This window comes from Dysidea avara, chromosome 2 (assembly GCF_963678975.1).
Source record: "Dysidea avara chromosome 2, odDysAvar1.4, whole genome shotgun sequence".
Lineage (NCBI taxonomy): Eukaryota > Metazoa > Porifera > Demospongiae > Dictyoceratida > Dysideidae > Dysidea > Dysidea avara.
The window spans coordinates 10,558,690-10,576,594 of NC_089273.1; the positions used below are offsets into that span (position 1 = coordinate 10,558,690).

A 17,905-nucleotide genomic window follows, 5' to 3' on the forward strand; every position below is an offset into this window, starting at 1 on the left:
GAAGAGCAGTAATGTCATGGAGATCACAAACACTATGTAGTGAATATTGTACAGTAGAGCTGAAACAGATAGCATCCTAATTAAATCATTCCGGATATTCTACAGGTAGTGAAATCATTAAAAACATGACATTATTTTTGTCATGAACCTGCTGTCTATACACATATAGATCAGAAGTAAGTATAGTATTCTTACAACGATTGGGATTGTAATAAAAGTTTTGTATCAAAGAAAATCATCATGACATTGCTTTAAGTTATTAGCAACTACAGTAACTGTATCCTGATGGCTTCACATTACTATTTGGAATGATATAGCTACAGATATCTGTTTCAGCCCTGCAACTTAATGGTTGGCTTCAGGAGCAGATCCAGGAGCTGGCAAGGGGAGGGGCACAAACAGGCTAAGTTGTAGGTGGTTGCATGGGGAGAGCATGCAGTTTCTCTTGTTAGTTGCTGTATTCTTTAAGCAGCAATGATCACTCGTCAGTAGGTTGATTTTTGTTATTATGTCCTTTGCAGATGGTTGTGAAGTCTTAAAAGCTGTTTAAAAGGCTATGTAAGTCCTAAACACCAGCCACACAATAATTATTTTAGAGGCACTTAGTACGTACGAAGGACATAGTTGTCAGACTAAAATCAATTTATACACAGAAAACTACATAATATCACCATTTATTGCAAAATCACCTGAAACTAAAGTTAAACAGCTGGCAAACTGTCACCCAGCACCGAGCTCAGCACCTTCGACTTTTAGTCTGACAACTATGACAAGGTATATAGTATTTCTATCAAAAGTAGTAGCTATGGCTCTTCCACTGAGGGAGGGAGGGGGGAGGGGGCATTGCCCCAAATGCCCCATCCTGGATCCGCCATTGGGCTTGATACACATATGCTTAGTAGGCATGTAAGATATAAAAAAGTACACTGTTATTATTATTATTATTATTATTAATTAGCAAAGCCCACCAGGGGCAACACGCTAATGTTCATTACAATTACACACAATACCAATCAGATTGTTCTTAAAAGTGTCAATGTCAGTCTTGTCAATATCAGAGATAGGTAGTTGGTTCCATTGAATAATTGTTCGTGGTAAGAAAGAGTATTTGTAAACATCGATTCTTGTTGGTAAGTGAAATAGCTTGAGGGAGTGGTTGGAACGAGTATATGATACTGGAACTGATAGTGGTATACAACGATCAGGTATAACTATTAACCTTCTCAAAATTTTTTGAGAAGGTTAATAGTCATACCTGATCGTTGGACTGCACTGCACTGTACTTATACATGCAGGGGTTTTATCATTAAATTTTTATTAATATGGTTGCAACTTTTATATAGCCATCAGCGGCGGAGGAAGTAGTTCATATGAGGGGGGGCTGGGCTGACCCAGACTTATTTCTATAGTTTGGTAAGGTGAGATCAAAAAAAAAAAAAAAAAAAAAAAAAAGGTCGCAACCAACTGACAAGAGCTTTCCACCTCACCAGCTATCATTTCTAGCTGATAAACTACATAAAAATCCTTTCATAGCTCGCTACACACTGACTACTTTATTAGAGTGACTGCTCTATTAGAGTATCTCGATCTTTATCACGGTTTTCAGCCCCACTCCAAGAAAGATAATTTCGGTGTGATATCATTCTGAGGGGGGGCTAAGCCCCCCCTCAGCAGACCAAGGGGGGGCTTTAGCCCCCTAGCCCCCCCCTTTCCGCAGCCTATGATAGCCATCCTTTCTTATTTATTCAATTTCTCTCAGATAATGAGTCCAGTTAGGCAGTAGATCAGGGTGAACATAGCAGGTAAATGTATACCACTACCCTATACAGGGGCGGATCCAGGAGCTGGCTAGGGGAGGGGCACAAACAGGGTAAGTTGTAGGTGGTTGCATGCATGGGGAGAACCATATTCTCTATAGTTCAGTGCTGCTTTTTTAAAGCAGCAAATAATCACCTCTTAGTGGTGTCTCACTGTTGATATTTGCCATTTTGGCCTTTTCAGATGGTTATGAAGTCTTAAAACTGTTTAAAAGGCTCTGAATGTCTTAAATAACAGCAACACGATAATTCTTTTAGAGGCGCTTAGTACGCACGAAGGTGCTGGGTGACTATTTTACAGTTAGTTTGACTTCGGTTCGCTTTGTTCTCAGGTGAATTTGTAATAAATGCTAGTAAAATGTGCATATTTTCGTAAGTTTTAAACTGATCTTGGTTGGCCTGACATAAAATTTACTAGCTGTTTTAATCAGAAGCATGGCTGGCTCCTCCACAAGGTGGAGAGGGGGGGGGGAGGGGGGCATTTGCCCCAAATGCCCCATCCTGGATCCGCCATTGCTATATAGAAATCAAAGCAAAAATTGTATATACACTACTGGACAATAATCTATGCTATTACCATGAAATTCCCATTATCCTGTGAAACACCCATGAAAGTTTCGGTTGATAATTTTTTCATGGGTATTGAAATACCCATGAAATGCTGGGTAAAATACTGTACCCATGAATGACCCATGAACGAGTGAGTTTTCATGGGTTTGTATACCGTGAAAAACCTGTGAAATCACACCAATGAAAATCCTATTTCATAGGCTTTCCACACATTTTTCATTGGTGTGATTTCACAGGTTTTCACGGTATACAAACCCATGAAAACTCGCTCGTTCATGGGCTTTTCATTGGTACATTGTTTTGCTCTATACATTTCATAGTTATTTCATTACCCATGAAAAATACCGGCTGCAACTTTCATGGATATTTCAAGGGGATCATGGGAATTCCATGGTAATAGCATGGATATATTGTCCAGTAGTGATAGTGGGATAAATAGCTGCCTGCATGGAGTTTGTCACAACAATTTGGACTTTAACTATAATAAGTAAACCAGCTCTGGGTACTTTTTTGTAAGCTCAAATTGTAAGTTAAGAAAGTTTCCTTGAAAACAATTTGTACCAAGCAGTGGCGTAGCCAGGAAAAAAGTTTTACTGAAGTAAAGTTTATATATTGACCTAATTGAGAGGGTCTGACTCAACTGATTCACAAAAGCTTTCAAGCTTAATTAACTGGTTGGATGTTTCAGAAGACTCTGAACATATTTCTGCATGTCATAAGTAATGCTCCATCCAGTTTACAGTATACCATGCTTCAATTATTAGACTAGTTTAATTTCACTCAGCACAAAAAGCTGACTTCCTCTGGAGATATTTTTAGAGGTCAGGCCATCCATGGACTGCAACAAATGAGGTCATAGTCATGCACACTATACTTTTATTGATCTGATGTGATATTTAAGTCGGAGATCATCTCTTTCATGTGATATTCAGCTGCATGTGAAACTAGGAGTATGAGGGCATGCTCCCTCAAGGAAAATTTTGAAAATATATGCTTTGAAATGGCATGTGGAAGCTATTTTTTGATTGTAACTGCTAATGCATGATGTGATCAATTCAGTAGCTCAATACACTGCCATGCAGTTGACTCATTGGAACAATTGAAAAAATTAACGTAAATGTAAATGATTTAAATCAAGCAGTGTAATGAGAACTGTGGCTATAATCTGTACTGAATGCTCTATTAGAGTACATTACGATGACTGCTCTATTAGAGTATCTCGATCTTTTTGATACAAATTCAAGTAGCTGAAAAGTGGTCCAGCCAATGCCGGACTTTGTCACCATGGGCTCCGGCCCTGCTTAGTATTGCAGCCATATAGATTCTATTTTGTGTGGTACAGTATTGCTGTCTTAGTATTAGTAAACGTTTGAGTAGAAAATTAGGTTGCCACTCAAAACTCAGGCTGCTCATCCTGAATTGTTGAGCAATTTTTTATCGAGGCAGCTACCTCGGTTTCCTCACTGAATGGTAGCTACGCCACTGCCTTGGTGGTTGTTGGTGCTCCAGAAAGCACTCTAATCAACACAGAAGTAAAAAATAAATAAGAAATAAAACTATTAAATGGCGTCTGTATATCAATTAGCTACAGTTTTCCATGGAAACAGTGCTTTTCTAGTGATCAACCCACTACCACGACACTCAAAAAAGGCATGCTGCAATCTCGTACAATAATGAGTTTGTATGGGCAAAAGAAAATGTGACTGGGCCTGCGATAATAGGGCATGTGGGCACATGATTTTTGCCTACTTTTTCACAATTTCATCGCTCATAACGTTTTGTACCATTTTGCTATGGTAAGGCAATTTTTAGCACTTAGTAAGCATTTAATTGGCATCATGATGCAAGTTACAGAATGGAAATACTTTTTTCCAGTACTGAGATATGACCTGTAGAGTGATTGAGTGTAGCTTGTGCCCACATGCCCTGTTTTTGCAGGCCTGGTCACAAATGTAGGTGTGGGCGGTTGATGAGAAACAAGTTATCTCATTGTAGTGGCCTAACGCTGTTGTAGTCTAATTACGTCATAACACTTTCAAACCGTAGAGTCACATCACTGATAAAAATATTAATAACAACGCAAGTGCGCATCTATGCTCAATAATATTTATACATTCTATTACCTAAATTAAAAGTCCCAAAGGCCATTGTGGTCAGAGTTTGGGTTTTAAATTGAAAGTTCTTTGAGGTTAAATCAACTTGAGGTGGGGTTTCAACCCCAACCGGAAAAATCAAATTATGCATATAAAGCTATGATTGGCTTTAGCCAATACTGAGCTACGGTTCGACTGATTCAGCAATCAAGCGAGGTTTTTAGTAGACGTACATGAACTAGCTAGCAGTCATACTATTAATCTCAGTGGTGAATTAGAATTGTTAAAGGTGAGTTTTGACACACAGTTTTTTACTAGCTATCAGTTTAAGATAAGCTATGGTGGGAAACTTAACCATTCACAAGTTTCTCCGTTTCGCTTTTGGCAACTTCTTTGTTCTTTCGGGATGGTGCGAAATGCTTAACTTATTGACCATTAATAAAGCTAGCTATACTAGCTGTTTAGTATTATATTTATGAATTAGGGACGAACATTTATGCCGGTACGAGGTGTTTACCACTAGCCTAGAAGCTATAAAGTGAAAAGTTTTCAGTAGCTAAAGTATCCTAAAATGAAACTGTGACGGGACACTAAATACCTAGACTAGAAGAGCTGAAAAAACCCTACCGTCCATGCACCTAGTAACAGTATTAACTGGCTGTACATTCGCGCCCAGACTATGTTGAGGCAATACTGAGTGTTTGTTGAAAATTTTCCCCATATTTTGTGATAGTCAGTTTTACACCTAATAGTATGCCTTTCCTGCCACTCATATTCGGTTTCACCTTGGGACCTTTCCCTACTGCAACTGGCATATGAATCAATCATCCACCATGGACAGACAGTAGTAGCAATCCTCCAGACACCAAAATATCCCAATACGATCGTGGGGGGAGGACAAGACCACGTGTGAAGCACTAAGAAATATAGTAAATGTCATATTACCTGTTGAAAGTACCTATAGATCGTACAACCAACGATTGTATTGTAATTCATTGATGACCACTGTTACCGTTGATGTGAGAGTCATGACTGCCAACATTGCCATCATTGTAAGTCTAATTTCTCCATAACAGCAGCGTTTTTCCAATCATGAATTACACCATGACAAACAGCCAACTAAAATATGTACCAAGCACCATTGAGCTCCTTTGTCTACTTTTTGTACAGGAGATATTCTGCAGCTCACATGAAATACTTTCAGTACTTGCCCAACATTTAGCTGGCCAGGGTAATATTATATTAATACTTACACGTATATTATTATTATTATATTATATCAGTCAAGCACAATGTCTATAGCTAGAAAAGCTCCCTAGCTTTTTTCACTTCATTTTGAATTAAAATTGTAAATGGTAAAAAAACTCTTGAAACTGTTTTTATACAAATTGACTTAGGCATTCCAACTCGATTATATAATTTTGGACTTTTTATATGCTCAACAGATAGTGCCAGGACCTTCGGCGCTTATAAGCTCCTGATAGTGCTGATCTCAGAAATAATAGTCGTTGGATTGGAATTTGGCATGCACAGTGCTTTAGAACTGAAAAAAAGGTTCTTTGGGGCTCCCCATACATTTTAAAGTAAAAATGGCACAAGTAGCTATAGGTAAGACATACAGTGCTAGGATTCTTAAGTGGATAAACAACCCTGAAGGTTCGAATGGTGCAATAATCACCTAGCAGGAAAACCAGAAAGCCAAGGTGATTATTACATCATTTTTTGCAGTTGTTTATCCACTGAAGAAGAGGATATAATAAATTATAACCAATGTGAGGAGCCAAGGTGATTATTGCATCATTCCTTTCAGTTGTTATCTGCTGAAGAATCCTAGCAATGTATTAAGTAGGCAATGGCCTGTATCTGGAATTATGTTAGCAATTCATGCCACAAAGTATACAATTTGTTTGTCAAAATCTGTGTGTTATACTCTTTGGAATGCCATTGTCTTTGAACTAGGAAGCCATCTGGCAAACTGGACTGTCTTGAAACTGCAGTTACTTCTAGCTGCAAGTTTGTACATGCAATGTTCAGGGTTTATTGAATCTCAGTGATCTTTGTATGCTTCATAGTGAGCAAATACGTATGCTTCGTGGTGAGCAAATACGTATGTTTCACCTACTGCACACTTTTTAATATAATGGTGTATATGCCCATAGGGAAATGGCTAATTAAAAGTTAGCAACCTATAAAGGTAAACAACTACAGTGGAAGTGTCACAATGATGCAACAATTTACTAAAGTGGAGTTATGGTTTTAATTATGCCATTTTTATGATGAAATAGCCTTTGTTGTACTTTTTGAGTTGGCGACACAACCATCAAAAAATTATTGTGTAGCTGAAAATCACTTAGTCTAACGTGAGCAAAATAATGACACACTTTAAAGTAAACACCAGTGAATGAATACCTTCCATTTGACAGTATGTTTTCAAAGTATTCAGAATCAGCATACATTACAAAGTTTTAAGGCAACGTAAAACTTACTTACTATAGGTGTAACATATCCAATAAAACACCATGATCACTATGAGGACAAATTCCATAATTTTATGTGAATGGATCTGCGAAAAGGGGTCTCACAGCCTTTCTAAGTTTCCATGTTTGATGAGTTATAACTCATCATGTGTTTAACCTATTGTTGTAAAATTACATCCAGGAATAGTGCTATGTTAGGAGTGTACGGTGACCAAATGTCAGGCTGGTACCATACTGCGTACTGACTGACTGACTGACTGACTGACTGACTGACTGACAGACTGACTGAGTAACTGATTGATTCCTTCAGACAAGCATAACTCAATAACGGCTAAGGCTACAGGCTTGATTTTTTCAGTATTCAACGTTGCTTTAGCCCAAGAGGTGCCTTTTGGTGTACCGCAATGCATACAATGCATTCTTCATGGATTTACCTTTGTGTCCCATTCATCTTTGCTGACAGCGAGGTGTCGATTCGGCAGTAGCACGTGATGGCTTCTCTTCATAACATTTCACAGTGGCTACTTTGATTGCAGAGGTGCTTTTCAAACAGTTATCTTTTCGGTTTGTTGCATGTGTGTATGCTACTAAAACTTTCACTATTGCAGTATCATACGTGGTACAGTACGTGAATATTACATATATAATTTACTACCAAGAAATTCCTTACGTATATTCATAGTCAGTTCACATTCACCTGAGTGCTTGTTTCTTGTTAACAACTCCTGATACATGTGCCAGCTGCCCAAGAAAGTACTTACTGTGTAGTGCTATGAAGCACTTTTTAATGCCAAAACTGTTCATCAAAAAGCTAGTGCTTTGATACGGTTAAGTTATGAGGCTGTAAAAATACCCCATACATTAGATGATCACCAAATTTAGTATAGATAATTCTAGGGATTCAAACATACTGTACCTTTTTTATATATTAGTAGGGGCTCAGGTGATCATGAACTGACTAAGTATATACATTTTTTGGTAGAAGTATGTATATATAATTGTGTTTGTTTAATTTCAGGATGGCAGATCTTGAAGATAAAGTTCCATTGTTATCAGATAATGACAATGATCAAAGTATGGAGAATAACAAGAGTAAATAAGAAAAGAGAGAGTATCTAACTCCAGTATGGGCCATCAAAAATGACAGCCACAAGTCTTTCTGGATATTGTAGTAAATTCACGCTTATGATATAAGTGCTGATTGAGTGAGTTAACACTTTAGGAGGTGGTGACTTTGAGTAGCCCCTTGAAAGTTACTGTATGGAAGCCAAAGTATGTTAACACCCTTCCTATAAATTCAAGGGAAGCCTGTAGACTTGTGGCTGTCATTATTGATGACCCATACTGGAGCCCATATGAGCAGTAGTGTTGCGAACCAGTATGGAAAAACCGGTTATTAACCAGTATGGAAAAACGTATTGTCTAGGTCAAGCCAATTATTGGCTAAGACGCCTTTAAACCAGTTTTGCCTGCCCTCTTGGTAAACCATAAATTACCCCTGCTGACAAGATTAACATCATAACATAACCTCAAAGCATGTGTAAACATGTGATTGTAATAGCTGTTATTGTAAGGCAGGATGTTGATGGTCACTTTGGTACCACCCTAAGGCTTCCAACAAGCATTTTTAGTAGCATAATGTCTGCAAATTTACAATCAGACAATAATCAGTCAATATCCAATTATTCACCTTCCAATGATGACTGGTGTTAGTAAACTCTGCAGGTTCACAGCACTAATGAGCAGAGCCCATATAATGGTTCTTGATAATAGTAGAACAGTTTATTGTCAAAATGAATGTTCTGTGCTCCGTGGAACCACCCTTACAGGACTCTGCCTGTAAAGGACACTCTACATACATTTAACCTCTTAATTGGGGACTTATGGTCCCTATAGACCTTTACCAATGCAATTTTACCTCTAAAAGAGGACAACCTCCTTGTAGCAGTAAAATTTTAATCAAAATTTCATCTGTATAATTATGATATTTCTTATGCTGTAGACCTTTACCCATAAAATGCATAGCTAAATTATCGCCAAACGGATTTCAATATTATTACTATTTACAATCCATTTGGTCTTAAAAGTATCCATGTGATGTACAATTGTCTTAAAGCATACATCATGTGGTGACTACTTCAAGTGACATAGATGCAGTAAAGGCTTCTTCAAACAACAAGCTGTAGCTTCAAGAAGTGCTTCCAGACAAACAGAGCAACTGTAGTGCAAATTGTATTAGTACTTTAAGTTTCATTATACTGCAGGGTTCATACTGTATCTTTACGGTTCCTGTAAATGTGCTGCATTACACTCTGACAGCCCTCCAAATTTGAAGTAAATTGACTAAAGCACACGTGAGTTGGAGTAAGTGGTGCAAAAAGAGGATAAGAAAAAGTGAGAACAATTTGAAAGTGCATATCTCAGTGATGCTCAGTTTAAATTTAAACAGGAGGTACCCTAATCTGAGGGAATTTCCATAGCAACAATGGTTAAAGTTCATTCAGAAACTATTGAGCTATGGATGCATTAAAACGGTGTTTTCTTGGTTCCTGTAAAATACATTCTTATCTATTGCACATCCACACTTTTATTTGTCTATTCAGGCTTTACAGCACAAGTGCTGAAGGTCTGTACAACACTGGTCCTACAGCCTGTTTAAAATGTTTCATTGTACTTGGCAGCATGACACACTTCTTGATATGTAATGTAGAACTGATTAGGCTTTAGCCTATTATGCTCAAAGATATTCTAATTATTCTTTCTGGCAATTTTTTAAAATTTGCTTTTGTATAATTTTATGAAGAATATTTGTTGTATAGACAATCAGTGGCGTAGCTAGCCCAGAAGGGTTGGTTGGGCACCATTGTATGCGTATATACAGGCTGCAGCAAGCGTGCTGTAGCTAGGGGGATCTGGGGGAATGTCCCCTAGGAAAATTTTTTAAATTACATGCTGAGATTCAATTTGGTGGCATTTTGCAGTTAAAATTTGTCATCTCCAGTAGGACACTAACTGTACGTATGTTTTGTTTGCATAATAATTATTATTAGTTACATAGCTGTAGGATAGTTACATAGCTGTAGGATAGTTACATAGCTGTAGGATAGTTACATAGCTGTAGGATGGTTACATAGCTGTAGGGTAGTTACATAGCTGTAGGATAGTTACATAGCTGTAGGATAGTTACATAGCTGTAGGATGGTTACATAGCTGTAGGATGGTTACGTAGCTGTAGGATGGTTACGTAGCTGTAGGATGGTTACGTAGCTGTAGGATGGTTACGTAGCTGTAGGATGGTTACGTAGCTGTAGGATGGTTACGTAGCTGTAGGATGGTTACGTAGCTGTAGGATGGTTACATAGCTGTAGGATGGTTACATAGCTGTAGGATAGTTACATAGCTGTAGGATGGTTACATAGCTGTAGGATAGTTACATAGCTATAGGATAGTTACATAGCTGTAGGATAGTTACACAGCTGTAGGATGGTTACATAGCTGTAGGATAGTTACATAGCTGTAGGATGGTTACATAGCTGTAGGGTAGTTACATAGCTGTAGGATGGTTACGTAGCTGTAGGATGGTTACATAGCTGTAGGATAGTTACATAGCTGTAGGATAGTTACGTAGCTGTAGGATAGCTACTTACGGTAAGTATACCTGAGTTGGTAGGGCACTGGAACTGATTGGTTGGGCCTGTACCCTACCAGTACCCACCTTAGCTATGCCAGTGTAGATAATCACACACATTGGAGTGCAAATTTGGCTGTTACGAGTACAATTGAGTACAATTATTCTATAATTGCACAAAAATATGTGTGGTTGCCTACTAATCATATGTGACTGGGCCTGCGAAAACAGGGAATGTGGGCACAAACTACACTCTATCACACTAAAGGCTATATTTCAGTACCGGAACAGAGTATTTGCATTCTGTAACTTGCATCATAATGCCACTTAAATGCTTACTAAGTGTTAAAAATTTCATTACTTTAGCACATTAGTATTAAACGTTATGATTGAAGGAAGTTTGAAAAAGTAGGCAAAAATCATGTGCCTACATGCCCTGTTATCGCAGGCCCAGTCACATATAGTGACCACCCTTCATGGGTTTGTAGTGCACATCTATCCAGTTCTATGTGGCCATTAACTTCTACCAGGTGATTGCATCATTCTTCTTTCTATCACATAATTTTGTTGTTGCACTTGAAAGGCTTCACATGTCAGCAATTTTGATTGGCTACTCAAAATGTCAACATATGTTTCACTTGAAAGGCTTCGATTGTCAGCTTATTGATTGCCTATTGATTATATCACATTCTTGTTGCACTTGAAAGGCTTCTATTGTTCAGCTATCTTTACAGTGCAATTACAGAAACAAGGTCATGCAATTAGGGATTAATTGCACTCCTACTATTGAGACTAATGTATGGCAAACTAAATCACCATGTGATTATGCTATGAAAAAATGAATTATGATATAGACATTTTTATGAAATAATGGCTGTGAAGTCACTCTCTAGAGTTCCTATGCATACATATACATGAAATTGACAAGGAGATAATATCCTGACCGCCTGGCAGACTCCTGTAAGTGATTGAACATAATCAGATGGCTGCAGGTTCAAGGCTGCACAGGTCCAATCTTGAATTTTTCTCTTTTCAAACATAGAATGTAGGACCAGGTGTTACCTTCAGTACTTGTGCTGTAAAGCCTTAATAAATAAATAGTTTTAAAGGGTGGTCATCAACGATTAAGTTGGCAATACCACAATATCAAAGGAAAAATGTCACAAAGAAACTTTTTGTGCCCACATTCCCTGTTTTCTCAGGCCCAGTCACAAATATTGGAAAATTACCCATATGGGCGCACATGACATAATTGTGGTTAGCGGGATGCTGATAAGAGCAGGGCACAGTTTTGAAAATATTTCAAGAATTTTGTTGCAATTTAAGGTATTGAGAATGGCTTAAAACTATCAACAAATAGATTTGCACTATAAAGTTTGTGATTTGATCATATATTTTAGGTGTCAAATGTGTCCGTATGGGTGATTTTCCAAAATTCAGTCACAAATTATCATACAGTAAAATAGTACTGTATAGTAGGGACCACAAAGGAGTAGGCATTGCCCACGAAATAACATCTTCCAAAACCAGCCTCAATTTTCCCTTACGACGATGAGGCAGTATTGGTTAGGTAAAACTAAGCCCAAACAAGCTTTCAGATTGACCTAAAATGCTTTCAACAAGTTACTACAGAATATTTAAATATATATATTATTTAACGGAACTTTCTACTGACTGATTTCCTGACTGACTGACCAATGCTTTCAGACAAGCTTAAGTTGATAACAGCTAAAGCTATATACATGCTTGACTTTTTCACTGTTTGACATCGCTTCAGCCTGAAAGGTGCCTTTTGGCATACCTCAGTACATATGATGCATTCTTCATAGTCTTACCAGTGTCCTCCTTTGTGTCTGATTCTTTGCTGACAGCTAAAAGTGTCAATTTGGCGGTACCACATGATGGCTTCCCTTCGTAACAGAAATTGTATGTATTTTTCATAGTGGCTACTTTGATTGCAGAGGTGCTTTACGAACAGTTCTTGATTCATAATGCTGTGTAACGGGTTGAACATAGCTGACAACGAAGTGTAATGGATACTCCACTTTTCAGACGATAATTGATATAGCTGGGGCATGTGGCACCATTTCAGATGCGGAATGTGTGGGTTCACCAGCCATAATATAGTTAACAAACAAGTATGTACACACAGGAAATTCCAAATTTTTTATGTACATTTGTATAAGGTTTTACAATCATTTGATACACTATTCCTATGTATAGATGGTTCTACTGACTCCCTTAATGCTACTGATAAAACATCAACAGCAGTTGGTGACCAGAGTGAATCACCACCTGAATATCATGCCGCTGTTAATGACGTTCCAACAACAAACTCCACAAATAGTTATCTTTATCCTCAAACAGAACTACGCCCAATGACTGGTGGTGGTGGTCAGCGTAATGTGACAGTTGTAGTGACCCAGGTAAGCTGTTGGCTACATTCACAGCCTTCTACATAACTGAAAGTACTGGAAATCAGTCTAACATGTAATTGTAAAGTACATACAACACATCACACATTAACTTGCCTTAATGTATTGGCAGTGTCATTAAAACATTTAGTGTATAGTTCGTTTTAAAATGTGTTATAGAGGGAGAGATATTCAAAATGCTCACATATTGAAATTGTTTTGTATGGTGATTCAAAACTATTAATGATGCAGTGTGTACATGATGATGTGTTTATGGATGCTTTTGTGTAGTTTAAGTCAAATTTTCAGTTTTCCATCCTCTACCATGACGTACAGTGTACCAGGAATAGTTGCATGTGAGTGATACTAGTATTTCAATATTATCTATTAAAAATTCAATCGCTTTAATGTTGGACAACCATCCTAAATACATTTATCATTTATAACAAAGGATTAACTCGCTGACTCATTCTCACTATTACATGAATATAATCCAAACTATGGTATAATCCAAAATACGGTATAAAGATCAGAAATAAAATATAACAGATAGAATAGAAATAATATATGCTGTACTATATAAATAAATGCTGTTTAAAATGTATTTTAGAAGTACATCACTGATCAGAAAATTAGCTGTTTGTTGAATGTATTAATTAACCAATAAAACCTTGACAATTCCCATGTAAAGGCTTTTTGAAAATTGATTGTGTTGTTGAATGAAGATGTGCTTTGTCACAAGTGATAGGACTGCTATGTTGAGGCTTAGCTTTTGACACACACTAACTTCTATAGAGTACAATTATAAGAAGTTACAAATGAATTGAGCAAAAATGCACTGTAAATCTGACAGTCAAAATGACTGATCAACGACATATGAATAGCTGATGACTCCATCTGATACAAAACAATTCAGTTATAGTTTACCGGTAATTGACAGAACATGTACACTTACAGTATAAAGGTAAGCATAACCACAAAACTAGGTGTATCCCACAGTTTGCCATGGTACACCGAGTGGTGTGGTTGTAAGTGCTAAAGTGGTACATGTTCATTTCACTTCACCAAAATTAAAATTAAATGTGACCAGATTTTACAAAACCGATCCAAATCACACATCAGGCAAAATCAAACTAACACCACCAGTGGATAGCTACACTATCATACTACTAATTTTGACCCTCAGTGCTACTCAAACTACTCGAGGCTGGTTTTAACAGACGTCTTTTCTGGGTGGTGTGGAGTGCTCAAATGGCGGTTTCAGGCCTTGTGAAGGACCTGGCTTGGCAAGAATCAGTGGTTTACTGGTGGACAGCCTTATAATGTTGGCCAGACGTTTTCTCTGTTGATTTTGCTACATATCAGCCACTAAGGAGCCAGCACTGCCCTGTAATCTTGTGTCTGGCCTCCAATCATGGTCTGCCTCCATTTTGAGGTCTATCTCTTGCCCTCCCCGCCACCCCCCACCCTCCACCCCATAATGTTGGCCAGGCGTTTTCTCTGTTGATTTTGCTACATATCAGCCACTAAGGAGCCAGCACAGCCCTGTAATCTCATGTCTGGCCTCCAATTGTGGTCTGCCTCCATTTGAGGTCTATCTCTTGCCCTCCCCTCCACCTCCCACCCTCCACCTCCCACCCTCCACCCCATAATGTTGGCCAGATGTTTTCTCTGTTGATTTTGCTACATATCAGCCACTAAGGAGCCAGCACAGCCCTGTAATCTCGTTTCTGGACTCCAATCGTGGTCTGCCTCCATTTTGAGGTCTATCTCTTGCCCTCCCCACCCTCCACCCCATAATGTTGGCCAGACGTTTTCTCTGTTGATTTTGCTACATATCAGCCACTAAGGAGCCAGCACAGCCCTGTAATCTTGTTTCTGGACTCCAATCGTGGTCTGCCTCCATTTTGAGGTCTATCTCCATTTTGAGGTCTATCTCTTGCCCTCCCGCCGCCCCCCACCCTCCACCCCTTTGTGAGCACTCGTGATACTACTTCGCTTGTCCAACTGCTCAGATTTTCTATCTTATTTGGCGGGAAACTTTACAAGCAGCTACAAATACTGGACGTGGCCTGAAAGGTAACAGATTGATGCATTTTTGTGTAAATTTCATTCACGTACTTGCTATCCTTGGAGAGTTATGCTGGCTTGAATTCTTTAAAACCGTTTATCTCGAAACTTCTAATGTGCGATTTGGATTGTTTTTCCAAAATCCAGTCACAAATATTATTTAAAATAGGGAACGTCTATGTTTTTGTGGCTTATTACCATTTCCACTGTACCATTAATGATAGTAACTGGCTTCTTTCAAAGAATTCATGGCTTAGATCAGTTCTTGCTCAACTCCGTTCGATGTGCTATTGATGCCACCATCTTGAAAAGTAATTAAATTATGTCATTTACAGTATCAGTTGGTGTCAGGCATTTATACAGTAGTTTTACCAATACAAGTCTAATATTGCCAAAATAGGGCCGATACTGATGTTAGTATTGGTATCAGTGCATCACTGATTAGCGTACACAATTGCCTACTTGCTGCATTTTATGTAACGTAACTAAGTTAGTATTCTTAACATGTTGTCTCTATTTTATAGCCAGCTGGTGTGGTGTATCAGAACAATGTTTCACGTCCTGGGCAGGAGTATACTAGAGCACTAAGTGTGCTCTTTATTTGCTCTGCAGTGGCATGCTGCTTCTTCTGGCCTACTGCATTGTGTGCCTGCATAGCAACTTGTTTGGTAAGTGGGAACACAAATGTTATATGTGCACGCACAGTGAATTTTAGTATAACTGAAGACAACACCTTTTCTGTTTTATAAGGAAAATAGTTCTATGACTAGCATATTTATGTGCAATGTGTTGTTATAAACCGGATCCTCGCTTATTATCTTAACAGAACTGTTAAGGTTTATAGCTACCCAGACAGAGATTTATTCAAATTTTCATTCAAATTGCACATTAGCTAAGAAATCATTCTAACAGAATATGAACTTTTACATCTAGAATCAGATAATTCCAGCATTAAATTAAAAGAGGTCCAATTCACAATTTTTGTACTCCACAATAACTGTAATTCATGTAGTTGAAATATCAGTTTGCTTTACAAAATTAATGCCATTATTTTTGGTGCTAAAAGCTGATTTTAAATGTGATTTTTATTGCATCCATAATTCACGATCAATAAATGTAACTCACCCACATACAGAGTAATGCATACATACATAAAATTTGTATAATTATATTGTGGTCTCTATATAATTTGTACAGGTTTATCACATGGCAGCTAATGGTAAAGATCCACGTCCATCAATAGTGGTAGCTATTATATTAATCATTATTAGTTTTGTTATTGGAATCCCTTTATCAATTTGGTACATTTCAACTCATCGCAATAACAGTGACTAACTTGACTGATAACTACACTGTAATATGATCCAGCGTTGTAGAATTTGTACTTTGTAATGCTGCTTAAACTATGGCATACCATGCAGTGTTGGTATAATGTTAAATATGCTTACTACAGTGAAACCTGTGTATTGGGGACCAAGGTACAGTGTCCTGATTTAGTTTGGGACCATTACCAAGTGTCCAGATTGTGCAGGTGTCCTCATTTTCAAAGTGCCCCGATTACAAGTTCCACTGTATAGTTAGTGGTAGCTACAAGTACATTCAACATAATTCATCATAACATTAAGGAACAATTATATTGAAGATATAACACATAGACAATCATGGTCATTCTTAAATAGGGTTGGGAGATAATTTAGTTTTAAAAAAATTATCGTAATAATAAAATAATAAAAAAGTGATGCCTATTTATGATCTATCAAAATAAGGCCACTTGTCTTGATCAAGATCCTATCAAGATCAAGCATTGTTTCAGGCCAGAAAGTTAGCCTAACCCAATGCTGGCAGGCACCTGATTATTCATTACATACACCTGACTGTTTTATTAGAACTGAATGCTCTATTAGAGTATCTGTTTGATCTTTTATTAATTCATTGCATTATTTGTCTCACTCTTGCACAGAAGTACAGAATATACATCTGCAGATGTCTTGTTCAGATATACATCTGCAGATGTTCAGTGTGATCATTAAATGTGACCGGGCCTGCGAAAACAGGGCATGTGGGCACAAACTACATCCCATCACACTAAAGGTCATATCTCAGTACTGGAACAGAATATTTGCATTCTGTAACTAGCATCATAAAGCCAAATAAGCGCTTGCTAAGTGTTAAAAATGTCATTGCCATAGCATGTTTGTGTAAAAAGTTATGAGTCAAGGAAATTTGAAATAGTAAGCAAAAATCATGTGCCCACATGCCCTGTTTTCGCAGGCTCAGTCACAAATAGTTTGCACAGTTAGTAACTAGTTAATAAATAATAACAAGACTGAAGGTATTGTGCCATGCTTGGTCAATTAAGTTATTATAACGGAATAAAATTAAATATCCTCGCATCAATCAGAAGCCAATTGCAATAGAAGGTACAAAACTTGATGTATATTTACTTTTGTTTGGCAATGTTTGCTTGTTCCTGGACTTTGTGTTTGAATAATGTGTATTGCATAGAGCACATAATTATGTGACTGGGTTTGCAAAAACGGGTTTTCCACACACATGCAATATACCAGATTTGATGGTTCATACACTGTAACTTCAGATTACAATAAGCTATTGCCTTGAAATTTGTTTGTTTGTATGTGTTTGTATGTGGTCCTCCAAATCCATGGAATCAGATGTGTGTGGAAGACCCCTTTTTGCAAATCTGGTCACATATTAAGCATTCTGCAAAACTGTTTTTGTGCTAATGATATGGATGTTTTTGCTGTGACTAAGAAATTCATAACATCCCTTACAATGTGACAATATATTATAGCTGCAGGATTCATCATCATTCACT

At 37.7% G+C, this 17,905-nt stretch overlaps 1 protein-coding gene across 1 annotated transcript; it reads left to right on the forward strand.

Moving 5' to 3' along the window:
- The first annotated feature begins 4,610 nt into the window (after positions 1-4,610).
- LOC136246580 (uncharacterized) lies at positions 4,611-16,501 on the forward strand. The gene is made up of 5 exons (XM_066038071.1): positions 4,611-4,769; positions 7,976-8,031; positions 12,809-13,011; positions 15,594-15,737; positions 16,267-16,501. The coding sequence occupies exons 2-5, from the start codon at positions 7,977-7,979 to the stop codon at positions 16,402-16,404; spliced, it is 540 nt and encodes a 179-aa protein (XP_065894143.1). The 5' UTR covers positions 4,611-4,769; position 7,976; the 3' UTR covers positions 16,405-16,501.
- The last annotated feature ends 1,404 nt before the right edge of the window (positions 16,502-17,905 follow it).